The sequence below is a fragment of the Aphanomyces invadans genome, assembly GCF_000520115.1.
Source record: "Aphanomyces invadans strain NJM9701 unplaced genomic scaffold supercont1.50, whole genome shotgun sequence".
Lineage (NCBI taxonomy): Eukaryota > Oomycota > Saprolegniomycetes > Saprolegniales > Verrucalvaceae > Aphanomyces > Aphanomyces invadans.
In genome coordinates this window covers 143,804-157,691 of record NW_008580195.1, presented here as the reverse complement: position 1 = coordinate 157,691, position 13,888 = coordinate 143,804, and the positions used below count along the sequence as shown (strand labels likewise).

General features: G+C 57.1%; 5 protein-coding genes across 7 annotated transcripts; 2 read left to right on the top strand and 3 right to left on the bottom strand.

Annotated features, from left to right (window-relative positions):
- Positions 1-1,712: 1,712 nt before the first annotated feature.
- Positions 1,713-2,731, bottom strand: H310_13348 (hypothetical protein). Of its 3 annotated transcripts, none has more exons than XM_008880816.1 (5): positions 2,663-2,731; positions 2,325-2,616; positions 2,149-2,284; positions 2,001-2,098; positions 1,713-1,949 (listed from the first exon to the last, which is right to left on the bottom strand). In XM_008880816.1, exons 1-5 carry the CDS (start codon positions 2,719-2,721, stop codon positions 1,818-1,820), a joined length of 717 nt encoding a protein of 238 aa, XP_008879038.1. In that variant the 5' UTR covers positions 2,722-2,731; the 3' UTR covers positions 1,713-1,817. The 3 variants fall into 3 exon arrangements, with proteins under 3 accessions (XP_008879038.1, XP_008879039.1, XP_008879040.1); XM_008880817.1 differs by having other exon boundaries at positions 2,149-2,275; XM_008880818.1 differs by having other exon boundaries at positions 2,001-2,275.
- A 277-nt stretch (positions 2,732-3,008) lies between these two features.
- On the top strand, positions 3,009-4,486 carry H310_13347 (hypothetical protein). Its single transcript, XM_008880815.1, has one exon. It carries the CDS (start codon positions 3,047-3,049, stop codon positions 4,340-4,342), a length of 1,296 nt encoding a protein of 431 aa, XP_008879037.1. The 5' UTR covers positions 3,009-3,046; the 3' UTR covers positions 4,343-4,486.
- Positions 4,487-4,774: 288 nt separating this feature from the next.
- On the bottom strand, positions 4,775-7,629 carry H310_13346 (hypothetical protein). The gene has a single exon (XM_008880814.1). The coding sequence runs from the start codon at positions 7,530-7,532 to the stop codon at positions 4,839-4,841; it is 2,694 nt and encodes an 897-aa protein (XP_008879036.1). The 5' UTR covers positions 7,533-7,629; the 3' UTR covers positions 4,775-4,838.
- A 2,730-nt stretch (positions 7,630-10,359) lies between these two features.
- Positions 10,360-11,997, bottom strand: H310_13344 (hypothetical protein). Its single transcript, XM_008880812.1, has 2 exons — positions 11,731-11,997; positions 10,360-11,682 (listed from the first exon to the last, which is right to left on the bottom strand). Exons 1-2 carry the CDS (start codon positions 11,921-11,923, stop codon positions 11,225-11,227), a joined length of 651 nt encoding a protein of 216 aa, XP_008879034.1. The 5' UTR covers positions 11,924-11,997; the 3' UTR covers positions 10,360-11,224.
- On the top strand, positions 10,445-11,203 carry H310_13345 (hypothetical protein; the record flags this gene model as incomplete). Its single annotated transcript, XM_008880813.1, has 1 exon — positions 10,445-11,203. The coding sequence occupies one exon, from the start codon at positions 10,445-10,447 to the stop codon at positions 11,201-11,203; it is 759 nt and encodes a 252-aa protein (XP_008879035.1).
- Positions 11,998-13,888: the final 1,891 nt, after the last annotated feature.

Sequence of the window (13,888 nt, the reverse complement as noted above, 5' to 3'; positions counted from 1 at the left end):
GTCGAAGGGTGCGTGTCCATGTCCTCGAAGTCAAGTCTGGAATTTGACTCAAAATCCCGGCTTGCTAAATTGCTCTATTCAATATTAACTGCCTACTGACCATACACCATGCTCTCCAATAGGATGGCTTTTTCGACGTTGCGCTGACAGAAGATGACCTCGCGGACCACCAACGGCTGCGTGATGCTTGGCAGCGAAGCGAGAGCAGCATCCTCAAGTAAGACCATTCGTCGTTCGAGAAACGTCCCATACTCACCACGCTCGAATATAGCATCAGTGTGGAGGGCGAGGTAGCTCATAATGCGAGCCTTCAAGACGCTGAAGCAGCTTTCGATCGGGTTCAGCATCGGTGAGTAGGGGCCAAGTCGCAGCAGCGTCATGTCATCGTGTTGGACAACGCGACTTTCCGTTTGCGAATGGGCCGGCGCGTTGTCCAACACGATGACAACGCGCTTGCCGGCAAAGTGGTCGCGCCAGGTGTCGGACCGCTTGACAGCTTCGCAGACTTCTTCCACGAAAAGCGCGTTTTATTCCATGCGGATGCTGCCGCGTTCGAGCTTGTAGTGGACAAGGCCTTGCTCCGCTGACACGGCGCACTGGACTTGCAAGTTCGGACCCTGCGACGGCGGCAGCACGACAGTGGCTCTCGCGTCTTTTTTGGATCGCCCGAAGCTCCGCTTGCAGTACACGTTGTAATTCGACTCGTCGTAATAAACAATGTAGCCCCCGTTGTCTTTGTGTTGCTTGAGCTTGAGCGCAAACTCACGTCGCTTCTGCTTGTTGATGTCGTTGTTGCAGGTCGCCGGATCGATGCGCACTTGCTTGACGGTGTACAGCTTGCCCAAAATGTGGCGGCTGATGGTTTGGACCGAGAGATCAGTGCCGGCGAAGTCGGCAGCAACAAAGGTTTGCATTTCACGAAGAGTGTATTGACAGTTCTTGTCTAGATACTGCTCGAGAGCGGAACGGATCTCGGGGGTGACCTTGGACTTGGCGGGTCGAAAGCCACCTCGTGGCAGCAGAGTCGTTCGGCCGGTGGTCACAACTCGCCTCGCTGTGGCGAGGGACATGTCGTTGTGCTGGGTGACGAGCTTCCAGTTGTCGCCGCGGAGGAACACGCTTCTTCTCCTCCGCGGTGGGGTCTTTGTGTGTTTTCATGCGAAGACAAGTCGGGTGATTGGAAAATGATCATTTTGCATTGACAGTTTACATAAATAGCGCGCTTCTGTGGTTCACTTTGATTGGAACAAAATTCATGTTGATCCGAACTTTTGCACTCCACATCTCTCGTGAAAATTTACATTTTATATCCGATTCAACTTGATTGGAAAAAGTTCGCAACTTGATTGGGAAAAGGTGTAGAACTTCCAAGGAGTACATATTCTAAACGATATGACATGTCACAATGAATGGCAAGTGTACATTCTTCTTTAAATATTTATATGATCAAGTTGGTCCTCCACGTTTGGGTGTGCTTTTTTAACCGTAGATTGCTATTTATAAAAGTTATGGAAAAATCGATGAAATTCATCCATGGCCTACGCTCAATCGATGGCGGCGTTCGCCGTTCTCGTTGCCAGCGCAACAACGACCGGTCTGCCCAGTCATTCGCGTTAACTTGTCCGACTGCAGCGAATTGACTGCGGCAGGAAGTGGGCGGGACTCACCCCGTGTCTGTCGTCTGTGTATGTGCGAGGCGCAATTCCCGCGACGACCGCGGGAAGCATCGCGGTTGAGACAGTGAGCCATTTTACCCGCCGCGCACTGCCTTGTTGATTATGAGGACGAGAGAGCGTGGTAGATTAAGTCATTGGAGGTCACCATTTGACGTTTGACCAGGTCTCGAGCACCGCGATGATTTCTGCAATGCTACGGACAATTGCATCGGCGTCGGGGTACATGGACGCGTCCACAGGGTCAGAAGTGATCCAAATGGTTCGCATGCCAACCTAAAGAGGATTTTACGAATAAACGAGTTGGGACGGGATCTGCGCACGTACTGCTTTTGCGCCTGTGATGTCACAGATGTAGTCGTCGCCGACGTGCACCACATGCGACGCGTCCAGCTTCAGCAACGACAACGCGCGTTCAAACAAAACTATGCATATCGTGTGCGTCATCCATTGATCGAAGGACTAGTGTACTCACCGCGATGTGGTTTGCTGTAGCCGTTCGAAGAGTCTGGGGCGACCCAAACGTCGCCAAACGCACCTCGAAGGATGGGGGGAAGGTACTTGCGTTGGCAATTGCCATTTGTGATGACGCCAAGTCGCATCTGCCTTTCCTACAAGCTCGTGAGCACTTGACGTCGAAAACAGCTACACCTGTAGTCGTTGGAGCACACGTTCAACGCCTTCAAACAACACGGGCGAGCTTCGTGCTGCGAGGAATGTGTGCATCGACGTAGCGACGACATTGTCGAGTTGCTCGTAGCCAACGCTTCTCGCACATTTAATCAGAGTGTCTTGGCGAAGCGCAGTGAAATCCCGCATCGCAGATGCTGCCATGACAGAGGCCCAAGTCGTTTCGAAAAGCGACTGCGTGATGAGAGGATACGAACGTTCCAGGTGCTCATGGAACACTTGGGCAGCTCTTCGAAGGGTCTCTTTTCCACACCTGCATCGCATTGAGTGAGACCAACGATAGCGGCGATTGCGCGTACCACAGCGTGTCGTCTAGGTCAAATGTGACGCCGCGGATGCCATTTTCCAAACTCGGCATGAGGGGAGAGGACGGAATACATGCCAGCTCGCGTAAATTCTCGAGGGGCTACGGCTGTCACCTCTCCTGAATCGAGCCAATCAGAGATCGTTCAAACTTTTTTTTAATTAATAGATGTTTGTATTCAAAATTCAATTCTATTTTGAATGAGAAGGAGACTGGCTTTTTTGAAACCAGTGCATTTTTAAACATGTATCTTGTCGAGTGTATGAATTTTAATTCGACTGTCAACAAGGTTTCCTTTGAAATTAAATAATTTCCTGGTATTTGTTGTGGAAGGACGAAAATTTGAAGTCGGCAGGCACAGCACCCATCCCGCGGGACCATGAGTCGCGAGGCGCGTAAGACGGCGCAGATCTGGGCGTCGATCGAGAAGATGCAGAAGAAGGAGGACGAGCTAAGTCTGTCGGACAACAGCTCGGACAAGACGCAGAAGCAGCAGCGCAAGAAAAAGAAGCACAAGCGGTCCCCCAGTGACGACGACGACAACGCACTTACAGGCCCAGTCCCAACAGGAGCGTGCGACGCTGGCAACCAAGACGACACCTGTCACACCCAAACGAAATCGTTAGCGCTGCACAAGAGTAGTGACTTCATTCGCAGCAGTCCCTTCGTTCCTCCGAGAAAGAAGTGGGTGAACCAGTGGACTACACATCTCGGCCCCAAAGTCCGCAACCAGGACGAAGAAGTCTGCAGTTCTAAGCCAGATATCGTGCCGTCGGTGAGCACTGCCAGTAGCAGTAGCCATCATCACACCTCCGGCGTTCCAACCAGTCCCAGGCCTCGTGCTCACAATGACGAAACACCAGGGTCAGCAAGCCACGGCGTCTCCGCCCTTGTGAGTCCGCACCACGCCGGTCAATCGATTCAAGCCCCTCGCCTGGATCACCTTGTCGCGTCAGCTACCGTTCCCACTGTGCTGCCAACTTCTCCACGTGTCCATGCCGGCGTCACTGTGGCAACTCTCGCAGTAGCCCAAGCCGTTCCACCCCTGAAAGAAGACGAAGCTGAAGAAGGTGAGTATACAGCAAGTCCTCCGCGCCCGTCGCCGACTGACACAGGAACGACAATCGCTGCTCTCGCCTTGAAAGCGCCTGTTCCAGATTCTACACGCCTACATCAACCCCCGGTCCCACCACTGACGCCATCGCCAATTCGTCAGCAGGAAGGTTCCGTCATCTCTGCCCATACTCCAGATAACGGAAGTTCCAAGGAGCATGCCCCGTCGACCACAACTCCCGCCCCGCCAGCGTCTCCCGTCATGAATGCTCTCGGTTCGCGCCGCAAGCGAAAGTCCCTCTGGGATGTTGGCGATCCCCGCGTCGATGACGGCAGGATGCCTAGCAGCGACACCATCCGCCGACCAAGCGACGGGCGTGGCGGTCGCAGTGCGTCGGCGGATGGCCGCAGGCGGTCATGGTCGCGACCGCACCAGCACCACCACGGTTCGCATGGGTCCAATTTCTCGTCGAGTTCGCACCACCACCCCAACCACAACTCGACAGCGTACCCTCCACGGCGGCATACTCCGCCGCCACAGCAAGCACCGTCTGCGCCGTCGCTTGCCAAGCCAAGGGATCCCCCCCGGTCGATGTCGTCATCGTGGCTACCGAGTAGATAAACTAGACTTTGTACACGCGATGTGTTGGCGACAGACCAGGGATTGCGATTCCGCGCCACGGACTGCTCTGGACGAGATGCCCGAGGTCCCAAGTTGCGGTGGGGGTATAGAAACCGGTGGACATCGCGCCACCTTGTTGCTGTGCTTGTTGGTCCCGACACGGGGCTTCTGCGCGATTGCACACTGACGCTCGCGACATGGTCGACATTTCTTGCCTTGGTTCACTACAGATGCGATGATTTCCGTCGGGGGCTACCATCATGGAGGACTGCAATTGTCAGAGCGGGGGGATGGCGAAGGCATTGTGGACGCTGGCAATGAAGGGCAGCTCACCGCCCCTTTGGCACGCGCGGTAAGCTCGCTCGATGCAGTACCGACCCTCTCGCAAAGGAATGCCTGTTTGCGGCGTGTGTGGCTGGACAGCTACGGCGTCGGTGACGGAGATGGAATAAGTCGAATTACATACATAGAGAGTACGGCACATACAACCGTTGGCTTAGGATGCAGGCGAGCACCGCTTGATGCTCAAGTTCCGATGAAAGGGACGGCATGTGTACTGGTAGTCGAGCATCCTGTCATTGCAACACGTGAGCTCGCCCACGTCCAAGAACTGCGTCGCTATCGCCGCCGACTTGGCCGTCGTGATTGGGAAGACAGTGGCGCCACCGCACGCCTGGAACGGCGCCGGCTGTCGCTGGCGGCCTTCGTACCACGCGACTTTGTCGCACGTGTGTCGAATGCGCTTGGCCGTGTCGGCAGCCCACGGCTCTTCGCACCGCTCAACTCCGAATCGCTTGGACATGGTGACGGTCTTCGAGACGCCCGTCATTGTTGAAAAGTCAAGGTTACACGTGACAGTGAGTCCGGTCCACGGCGTGTCGGGCAAGGCCGTGAGGGCGAGGTCGACTTTGATCGGAACTTGGCTCATCTCGGCGTTCGTGTCGAGCCAGAAGGACGGAGTCGGGGTGGAGTTGTCGTACTCCCACCAACAGTGGAAACCGTGGAAGCCCCAGTGGATTTTGACATCGACAGAGGTGGCGACAGGCGGCATCGGCGGGGACTCGGGGGTCTCCGTGGGGCCAAAGTAGCACTCGGCCTCCTCCAAGCACCCGTTGCTGGCATCGCACGTGTTGCACAGTCTGGGCACCTTCTCCGGCGCCGCTCGTCTTTCGTCGCACCACGGAGCGTGAAAGTAACTCACGAACGCCGTCTTGGTTTTGCGACACAGCTGGACCGATATGCTGCGGACCTGTCCCTTGCCTTTGCATTGGTCGAAGTGACTGCAAATATCGTCGTACTTGTAGCACGCGCCTTCGTGCAGCGTCAAGTACGTCTCGGGTTCCCCGCGGCATGCTGTGCCTCGGGCGAACGTGTTGAACGTGACACGGCCACCGCGCGTCTTGGGTGTCAGGGACACTGGAGAGGGCCGCAGCATCTCCTTGTACGCTGCCGCCGTCGAGCTGAACTCAAACTTGCACACACGAAAGTCCGACTTGGCGACTGTGCACGCATTCGCCCCGCACGCCCACAAGCTATTCCACCACGTGTTGGGCACGAGAGCCTCGGTGCGGTGCACAAAGATCGTCCACACGACTGTTTGGACATGTCCGCAAGCCGAGTGCGCTTCAAAAGTGAGCTTGGTCTCGAATCGGGGAAACGAGAGCCGGCCGTTGACATCGTCCAGCTCGTTGTCGACGATGCGGTGCCAGGCCCCGGATTCGGTTTGGCGAACACGCCAGAACACGATTTGCGACGACGGGAGGCCGTGGAGCAGCCCCTGCACGCTCGGATCGGCGTTCAGATCGCTGGAAAGTTCAAAGAGTGCACTCAGTTTGATCTGGAACTTGTCGTGGCAAAACGATGCAAACGAAGGGGACGTCTTGTCGCACCGCACGTCGAAGTGGAGCTCTTTGTACCGATTTAGCGGCTCGGGGTAGTTGGCGCCTGGAAAAATCCGATCGAGGTTGCGGAGGAGCGTCACACTATTTCCCAAACCACTGATCTCGTTTTGCAGATTCACGGTTGCCGTGGGGGACAGCGTGGGGCCATTCAAGACCAGCGTCTGGGAGAAAGCACACTTTTCAGTGTCGAACCCTGCCGGATCGATCGAGCCTTGGCACACTCGGCGGTGGTTGTGCTGGCCCGAGTCGGATGGACACTCGTAAGGCGTGTAGTACTCGCGCAGGCTCACGCTGTACGCGCACGTCCGGGCACAAACTGGCGGCGTCGCCGTGCCGTCAGCGTACTGGACTCGGCCGTCCGCTTGGATTGGATTCATCGACAGCCGAGTGCGTTCGGCTGGCGATAGAGGCCTGGAGAGGCAGTCGAGCCAGTGATCGAGCTTGTCCGGCACGGCGGAATCGCCATCGTTCTTGTACGTATGCTGGAGCTGGAACAACTCGGTGCGCTCCACAAAGACTTCGTCGCACCGAGCGTCGCTGCACGCGTTGTTGGCGGCCGTTTGTCGATACAGGACGAGCTCTTCGACCTGCGCTATGTACGCATCCAAAGCACGCTTTGCGTACACTTGGGCGGGCTTGTCTTGACAGTCGGCTGGCTTGGTGTTTGTCGGTCGAAATCGATCCGTCACCGACAGGCACGTCGAGCAGGGTTTGGATTCGATCGGTCCCGCGACGGCGTCTTCAAAGTCGTACGCGGTCAAAGTGACTTGATACACGCCGGGGGACTGAGGCACTTGGTCGTACAAGATGTCGGGTCCATGCGTCTCAAAATCCTTGAACCCGTACGCGCCACGCGTGACCGTGGGGCTCGAGCCGATGTCGCTCATGGCAGTGGTAACTTCGACACGCACGTGAGGGTTTGGGCCACCTTCGGGGGTATACACGACGTTGTCCAGATCGTAGTGGTAGCTGCTCTGGGGGTATGGAAAATACAAGCTCGATTTGCTGGCAAACACATTGGGAAAGCACATGGAATCGGCTACAGAAGTGTCGTGGGTGACGTCCAAATCGAGCGCGGGTCGCATCGCTCCAGGAACGTGCCAACGACATTGGGCATACCCATCGGGGCGCATCTTGGATGGACTCGTCGCGGCGGTCGCTTCGTCGTCGGCGTATGGCAACCTCTGCGGTTCCATCGACAGGTCTTCTCCAGGGCGACCCACGACCCACGCCACGCGCGCCTTCGCCACCGTGGCCACAGCCATGCCCACTAAGCCTATCCGTCGCATGGCAAACTAGTCGTTCCGTTAAGCGCTTGAAAGCACGGCCGTGGCGCTCGCCGGGCGTTGCAAGAGCTGATATGGCGGTCGAAGCATGAAAGGTCGTGGATTCGCCACATAGGGCGTTTGTAAGCCACGACCCAACTGACGTAACTGACAAGTCGTAACGTCACCTGACGAAAGGTCGCCGACTCTGCATGCAGGGCTATTACCATTCGGCATGACGACAGCCACAGCAGTGCGGTCAAGAGTTGAACGGAACACGCCGCAAACAGGCATTCCTTTGCGAGAGGGTCGGTACTGCATCGAGCGAGCTTACCGTGCGTGCGAAAGGGGTGGTGAGCTGCCCTTCATTGCCAGCGTCCACAATGCCTTCGCCATCCCCCCGCTCTGACAATTGCAGTCCTCCATGATGGTAGCCCCCGACGGAAATCATCGCATCTGTAGTGAACCAAGGCAAGAAATGTCGACCATGTCGCGAGCGTCAGTGTGCAATCGCGCAGAAGCCTCGTTTCGGGGCCAAGAAGCACAGCAACAACGTGGTGTGATGTCCACCGGTTTCTATACCCCCACCGCAACTTGGGACCTCGGGCATCTCGTCCAGAGCAGTCCGTGGCGCGGAATCGCAATCCCTGGTCTGTCGCCAACACATCGTGTGTACAAAGTTTATCTACTCGGTAGCCACGACGACGACATCGACCGGGGCGGATCCCTTGGCTTGGCAAGCGACGGCGCAGACGGTGCTTGCTGTGGCGGCGGAGTATGCCGCCGTGGAGGGTACGCTGTCGAGTTGTGGTTGGGGTGGTGGTGCGAACTCGACGAGAAATTGGACCCATGCGACCCGTGGTGGTGCTGGTGCGGTCGCGACCATGACCGCCTGCGGCCATCCGCCGACGCACTGCGACCGCCACGCCCGTCGCTTGGTCGGCGGATGGTGTCGCTGCTAGGCATCCTGCCGTCATCGACGCGGGGATCGCCGACGTCCCAGAGGGACTTTCGCTTGCGGCGCGAACCGAGAGCATTCATGACGGGAGAAATGAGGCCGCCGGACCGACGTATAATCGGTCGTCGATGCAAGCGCGGAACATCAGTCGAGAACGACGCTTCGTGGGGGGACGCTGCCTAAAAGTGATTGACCGCCGAGACAAGATACATGTATAGGACGGTGCATTGGAAGCAATCTTGTGCGAAGAGTCCTTGATGGGGCGTGCTTTGTGCTGCTCTGAGCCTGGGAGTTTGCGGACCAACCCGACGCATTGCTCGAGGCCATCGAGAGCAGCCTGTCCCGTCGAGTGTTATTTTCTTCTCCCACGGAAAGTCGCCAAGTCAACGCGGCGCAAAACTCATATTCCACCACGACAGCTTCAATGCGCGCATTTCGTGGTCTCACTGAAAGGAGCATGCGGCATCCATGAATTCCTAGAGTTTTACCGCTCGATTCAAACCCCTCCTTGCACACTGTCAAAACTATGCAAACAAGTTAGGAACAGAGGAAGGATCGGTTGCGAATGCCGCGGCAGGCGCCATGGGCCGCTCGCCTCCGGGTATGTAGTTGGAGCTACAATTGCGGTCGTGCAGGTCCGAAGTGGCACAAGGAACAGCATTCGAATGATTCGACAGCTGGGCAGTTCGGAATCAGCGGCCCGAGGCGTAGTTTGGCGAGAGACGTTGAGCTCAAACCTCTCCATTGTCCTGCCATGGGTCGCAGCCCCCACGTCAGCTCCACGGAGATGGGGGTGACGTTGTGATTTACGATTTGGTGAGATGGCTACCTGCTCGGCGGTGATGGCATCCACACACGTCAGCGATGTCATGGTCTGTGCCGAAGCTGCTGGCGTTCCCAGAGGGCTTCGTCTGTACGTAGCAGCTGTCTGGGCGATCGAGACACAAGCCATCGTAAAACGACGTGGCAAAGCTCCTGCGAATTAAGGAAAGCGGATGCCGTGGTCGCCATCATGTGGACGCTGAAGACCCGTGCGTTGTGGCCACGATGGAATGCAGGGCCTCCTTCTCCCAGGCGGTCACTATCCTTCGAACATTGTCTTGTTGACCTCTCCCGCATCGGATGGTGCATCAGAACGGACCATTGCGCCAGAATAATTGCATTGACATGCCGACATGATGTGGACATCGTGCTCACGACGCCACACAGTTCTGAACCGAACCCACTCACGACGATCTCAAACCCATTCTTCCTTTGCACCACCGGGATGCAAAGCCCCCACGTCTGTCGGTGCAACTGCTGACCAGTATTGTCATGCCCCACATCCTCGTTGTTCCCGATAGTTGCAAGGACTCGAGTGAGACAACAGCTCGGCAAAAATGGTGGCCGTCTCCCGAGAACGAGACGGCCGAGATTTCTACCTATGTGACGCGGCAACACCACCTGGTGTGTAATGGTCCCGACGGCAGCGATACACACTTTTCAATGCCACATGGCATTGGAATAATGGCACCATGCGTCGCCCTCCAACTTCGGGCAGGAGGGACCGCCAGCTTTCGGATCGTCGTTGAAGCGTCGTGGGAATGTCCCAATGTCGTTCGTCGCGGTGGCCAGTTGGACGTGATTCCAAACATTCGTTGCCCTCCATTTTCCCCGACAAGCTGCCTGGCACGCATCCAGCCATGCGACGTTTACTCTCGCGGCTACCGCATCCTGGCTGCTCCATGGACCTGCTGCCACGTCAGAGCCCTGCCTCGCCGCGCGATTCCTGCGATCCTCGAACGCGATAGTGTGATCGAGCCACCCATCGATCGTGCAACATTGGTGTTCTCGACTTGAAGTTCCACCAGGTGGAAAGCTCGAAGTAGTTTTGAGCGCGTAAAACCACAACGACGCATCTCTCCCCACCCATCAAGCCGACACCAACAGCTCCATTCGCCGTAATCTCGTCCCCGCCACACTCGATCTTGGTGTAACCATGATCCGATTTGTCGCGTCCTTGGTGATCGCCGCAGCCGTGGCGCTTGTCGCGCACGCGGCGTCCACTGCAGATGTCTCCACTCCGCCGCTCTGCACTTCATTGAAGGCATGTTTGGCGTATGGAAGGATGGTGTGCGACGTCAGCACGCAGGAATGTCCGCCATGCATGTACGTCGACGCGAAGGGCCAGACGCTGTGTTTTGATAAAGTTGCTGGTACTGCCTTGTGCCCGTTTGTCAACACCACCGCCGACTGCAGCGGTGGAACGGCGCGGACTCTTCCGCCGCTCCGAAATAAAACCTTTTCGAGCGCCACGAACCACTCCCTGCCGTCCCAACAGTCGCCAGACTCGACCGTCTCCCTCGATACCTCGTCGTCGCCATCGTCGTCGTCGTGGAATAGTCTCAGCATTGGGTTCTTCGTGACTGTGCTCGTGCTCACTGCAGCGATCGCGGTTGCTGGGATCCTGCACATCCGCTCGACCCACGCACAAAATCCGCCGCGGCGCCCGTCGACTCCAATGCAATTTGTCAAGACGGTTTGTTCGTCGCCACCCTGTATCAGGCCATCGTCATTCAGCCATCACCACATGCCCGACCACGTGACGGCGGCAGCCATGACCAAGACGCTGGTTGCCATGTCGGAAGCGTATTTGGACACACAGAGCAGCCTCGAGTCCGGGCGATCCGAGTCGTTTTGCCACATCATGGAGCCGCCGAGAGATGACTCGGTCGTTCGGTCGTCGGATGTATTTTAGTACGTTGTGGAATTTGTTAAGTTAGGTCATGATGTTGGATGACGTGCTCATCCGCCACACGGGTGACTCGTGCGAATAGCATGCGGACAGCGTCGTGGGCTCGCCCAACACGGGGGTGTGCATCGGGTTGAGCGACATTAAGCAGTCGTGCGTCGACCCTGGCTGCGATCGAAAGTTGTGCTGGTTGCTCTGGAGCGCTGGATGGTTGACGTGCACAACGTCGCGGCCACGAAACTGGTTCCCCTTGGGGACGTACGGCACGCCAGGTCGATACCGATGCTTCGAGATGAACACCACGATCGTGATGCCGAGGGCGAGGGCGAGGACGACCACCGCCACGATGAGACCAGTGTCGAGCGGGGTGAGGTGGTCGGACGATGCGTCATCGATCGTTGCATTCGGTGCGATCGTGGTTGTCCAGCCTGGAGTCGTCGTCTTGTTGACCAGGATCGGCACCGGCGCCGTGTCGTTGGACGCGCCTGTCGAGACACGTGAGTCGGCACGCACATCGAGCCCGACGTACGTACTGCAGTCTGCCGTCGTGTTCACAAACGGGCACAGCGCCGTGCCCGTGATGCGCGCATAGCACAGGTGGCGTCCCTTGGCGTCGATGTAAATGCACGGCGGGCACTCCTGCGTGCCGCGGTCGCACGAGACTTTGCCGTAGGCCAGGCACGTCGATAGCGTCGTGCACACTGGGCTGGACGCGTTGGATGCCATGTGTGCGGGAATGAGCTCTGCGATGCGAACCGAGGATCAGCGGTGCCACCTACCACCGGCCACTCTGCCTTCGTGCATGAAAACCATGTGTCTGATCTGGCGAACGGGTCAAAATATCGGTCTATTGCCCCAGCTTTACCCTATATTACTTGATTTTTCTATCGCGTACAACCATAGTTGTCTTATTTGACGACATGTTTCGAGCAAAACGTGCCCTCACACGACGTGCCCACATCCAGCGCGGCGGCGGCGCTGCCGTACATGTCCAAGGCCAGATCGCACCCACCATCGAGCCTGCTCTAGGATAACCTGTGGGTGCGCCCTGTGCAATGGTCGCGTTGGCATTGCGTGGGTCGGTCAGACGGACAGCGGCTCGCCCACACTACAAGCACACGTAGAGGTGCGACGGCAGCGCGAAAAAGACTGGGTACGGCGCTGCGGGATGGCCTCCCTTGAGCGTGTGACGTCGACCACGGACAGATCAGGTTTCGACCGACACGTACAGGCGAGACACTCGCGAGAAAAACACACACATCTTTTACATCTCTTGACCAAGCCTACAACGTTGCGAATCGGCTCCACAACGATTGTGACATGCATCACGACGCTGCCTCTTCACGTGCGTCGTCGATGTGTTGGACGACGAGCGGGTGGAGGGGGAGCCGGCGCCGTTTTTCTCCATTCTCGCGGCAAGAGTGCGTCAGGCGCGAACGGGTGTCGGCAACGCATGCGCGCGACGCGGCAAATCGCAAACCATGCATGGACAACACACATATGGACGTTGCAATTCGTTCGAGTTTTCCGAATGACAGCAACAAAACGGAGCGCACACACGCGGTTGCCTTGCTCTGCCACCGCGGCAGCCTGTGACGCCGTGCGGATTGGACATGCTTTTGGAATCGATGTAGCCTGTGCCACTCCGTCGAGCATCGCTCGAGTCACAGTCGACGACGAAATATCACGCCATGATTATCGGTGTAAGTTGGGCCACATCGACATCGGATTCCCTTGGGTTCGTATCGGCGGACAACACCTACCTCGATCACGCCAAATTCCATGACGCGTCATTCCGATTCAGAAACCGTTGAACGTGACAAGATGCCTCGGCGACGCGCAGTTGAAACGTGCAGTGGACCGAAACGTGAGCGATGGCCCAGCGTTAGCCGGCTCGCTCTGCTAGCACGTGCTGACAGGCTAGAGTATATTGTCGTCGCCAGCCGGCGTCGTGGCGGTCCACACATGGCCAACCTGACGTCAGTACCTGGCTGCATTCTCCTCCAAACAGCCTTGCGTTCTCTTGCGCAGTGCTCTTTCGAGTGGCGACGACACAGTGCTGACACAGTCACAGCGTCGATTACATCGCGCGGGCATTTTGTGGGACGATTTTCCCAAGGTCAATCGTTGTCTCGGATTCGTATATCGCAGGTGTGTATTACGGTGGGGGATTTGTCAAGATCGTCGTCCAACGAGGTGGACATTATTTGCTCACGCACACGTTCGACAACCAGTTTGACGGGCTTGGCGACTTGCCATCGGTCAGTCGGAGCTCGCACACGACCACATTGAAATTGTATGTTAGTTGAGGTACACTTGCAGGGACAGCACGTTCCGGTTGTCTTGGGGAGGAACGATTGTCCAGGGGCTGTCATGGGTCATCTTTACTGCACGCACGACGTCGAGATGTGGGTCGTTGCCGGCGTTAAACTTCTGGGCACCGACCAACCAATGTGGAGCGAAGCCGTCGTCTTCAGCGTCCGAGGTAATGGTAACCCAGCACAACGTCGACGGCGGTAGGACGATGGGCGGGGTCGGATACCAATGCTGTTAGAAGTCTCATCTTCCGCGTCATCGTGTTTCGGGACCAACATGACGTGACCTCGCTGGATTCAAGAGACGTGCACTACTGGGTTTAAGGGACGTGTTTGACGTGTACGTGTGCGCAACCTGATCAACCAATCGGAGGTA

Coding starts and splice junctions, on each gene's coding strand:
- H310_13348 (XM_008880816.1), bottom strand. CDS start 2,721: ATGCCGAGTTTGGAAAATGGCATCCGCGGCGTCACATTTGACCTAGAC. Junction 2,285..2,324: donor GTGTGCTCCAACGACTACAG/GTGTAGCTGTTT, acceptor ACGAGCTTGTAG/GAAAGGCAGATGCGACTTGG. Junction 2,099..2,148: donor CTACAGCAAACCACATCGCG/GTGAGTACACTA, acceptor CGATATGCATAG/TTTTGTTTGAACGCGCGTTG.
- H310_13347 (XM_008880815.1), top strand. CDS start 3,047: ATGAGTCGCGAGGCGCGTAAGACGGCGCAGATCTGGGCGTCGATCGAG.
- H310_13346 (XM_008880814.1), bottom strand. CDS start 7,532: ATGCGACGGATAGGCTTAGTGGGCATGGCTGTGGCCACGGTGGCGAAG.
- H310_13344 (XM_008880812.1), bottom strand. CDS start 11,923: ATGGCATCCAACGCGTCCAGCCCAGTGTGCACGACGCTATCGACGTGC. Junction 11,683..11,730: donor GAACACGACGGCAGACTGCA/GTACGTACGTCG, acceptor GTGTCTCGACAG/GCGCGTCCAACGACACGGCG.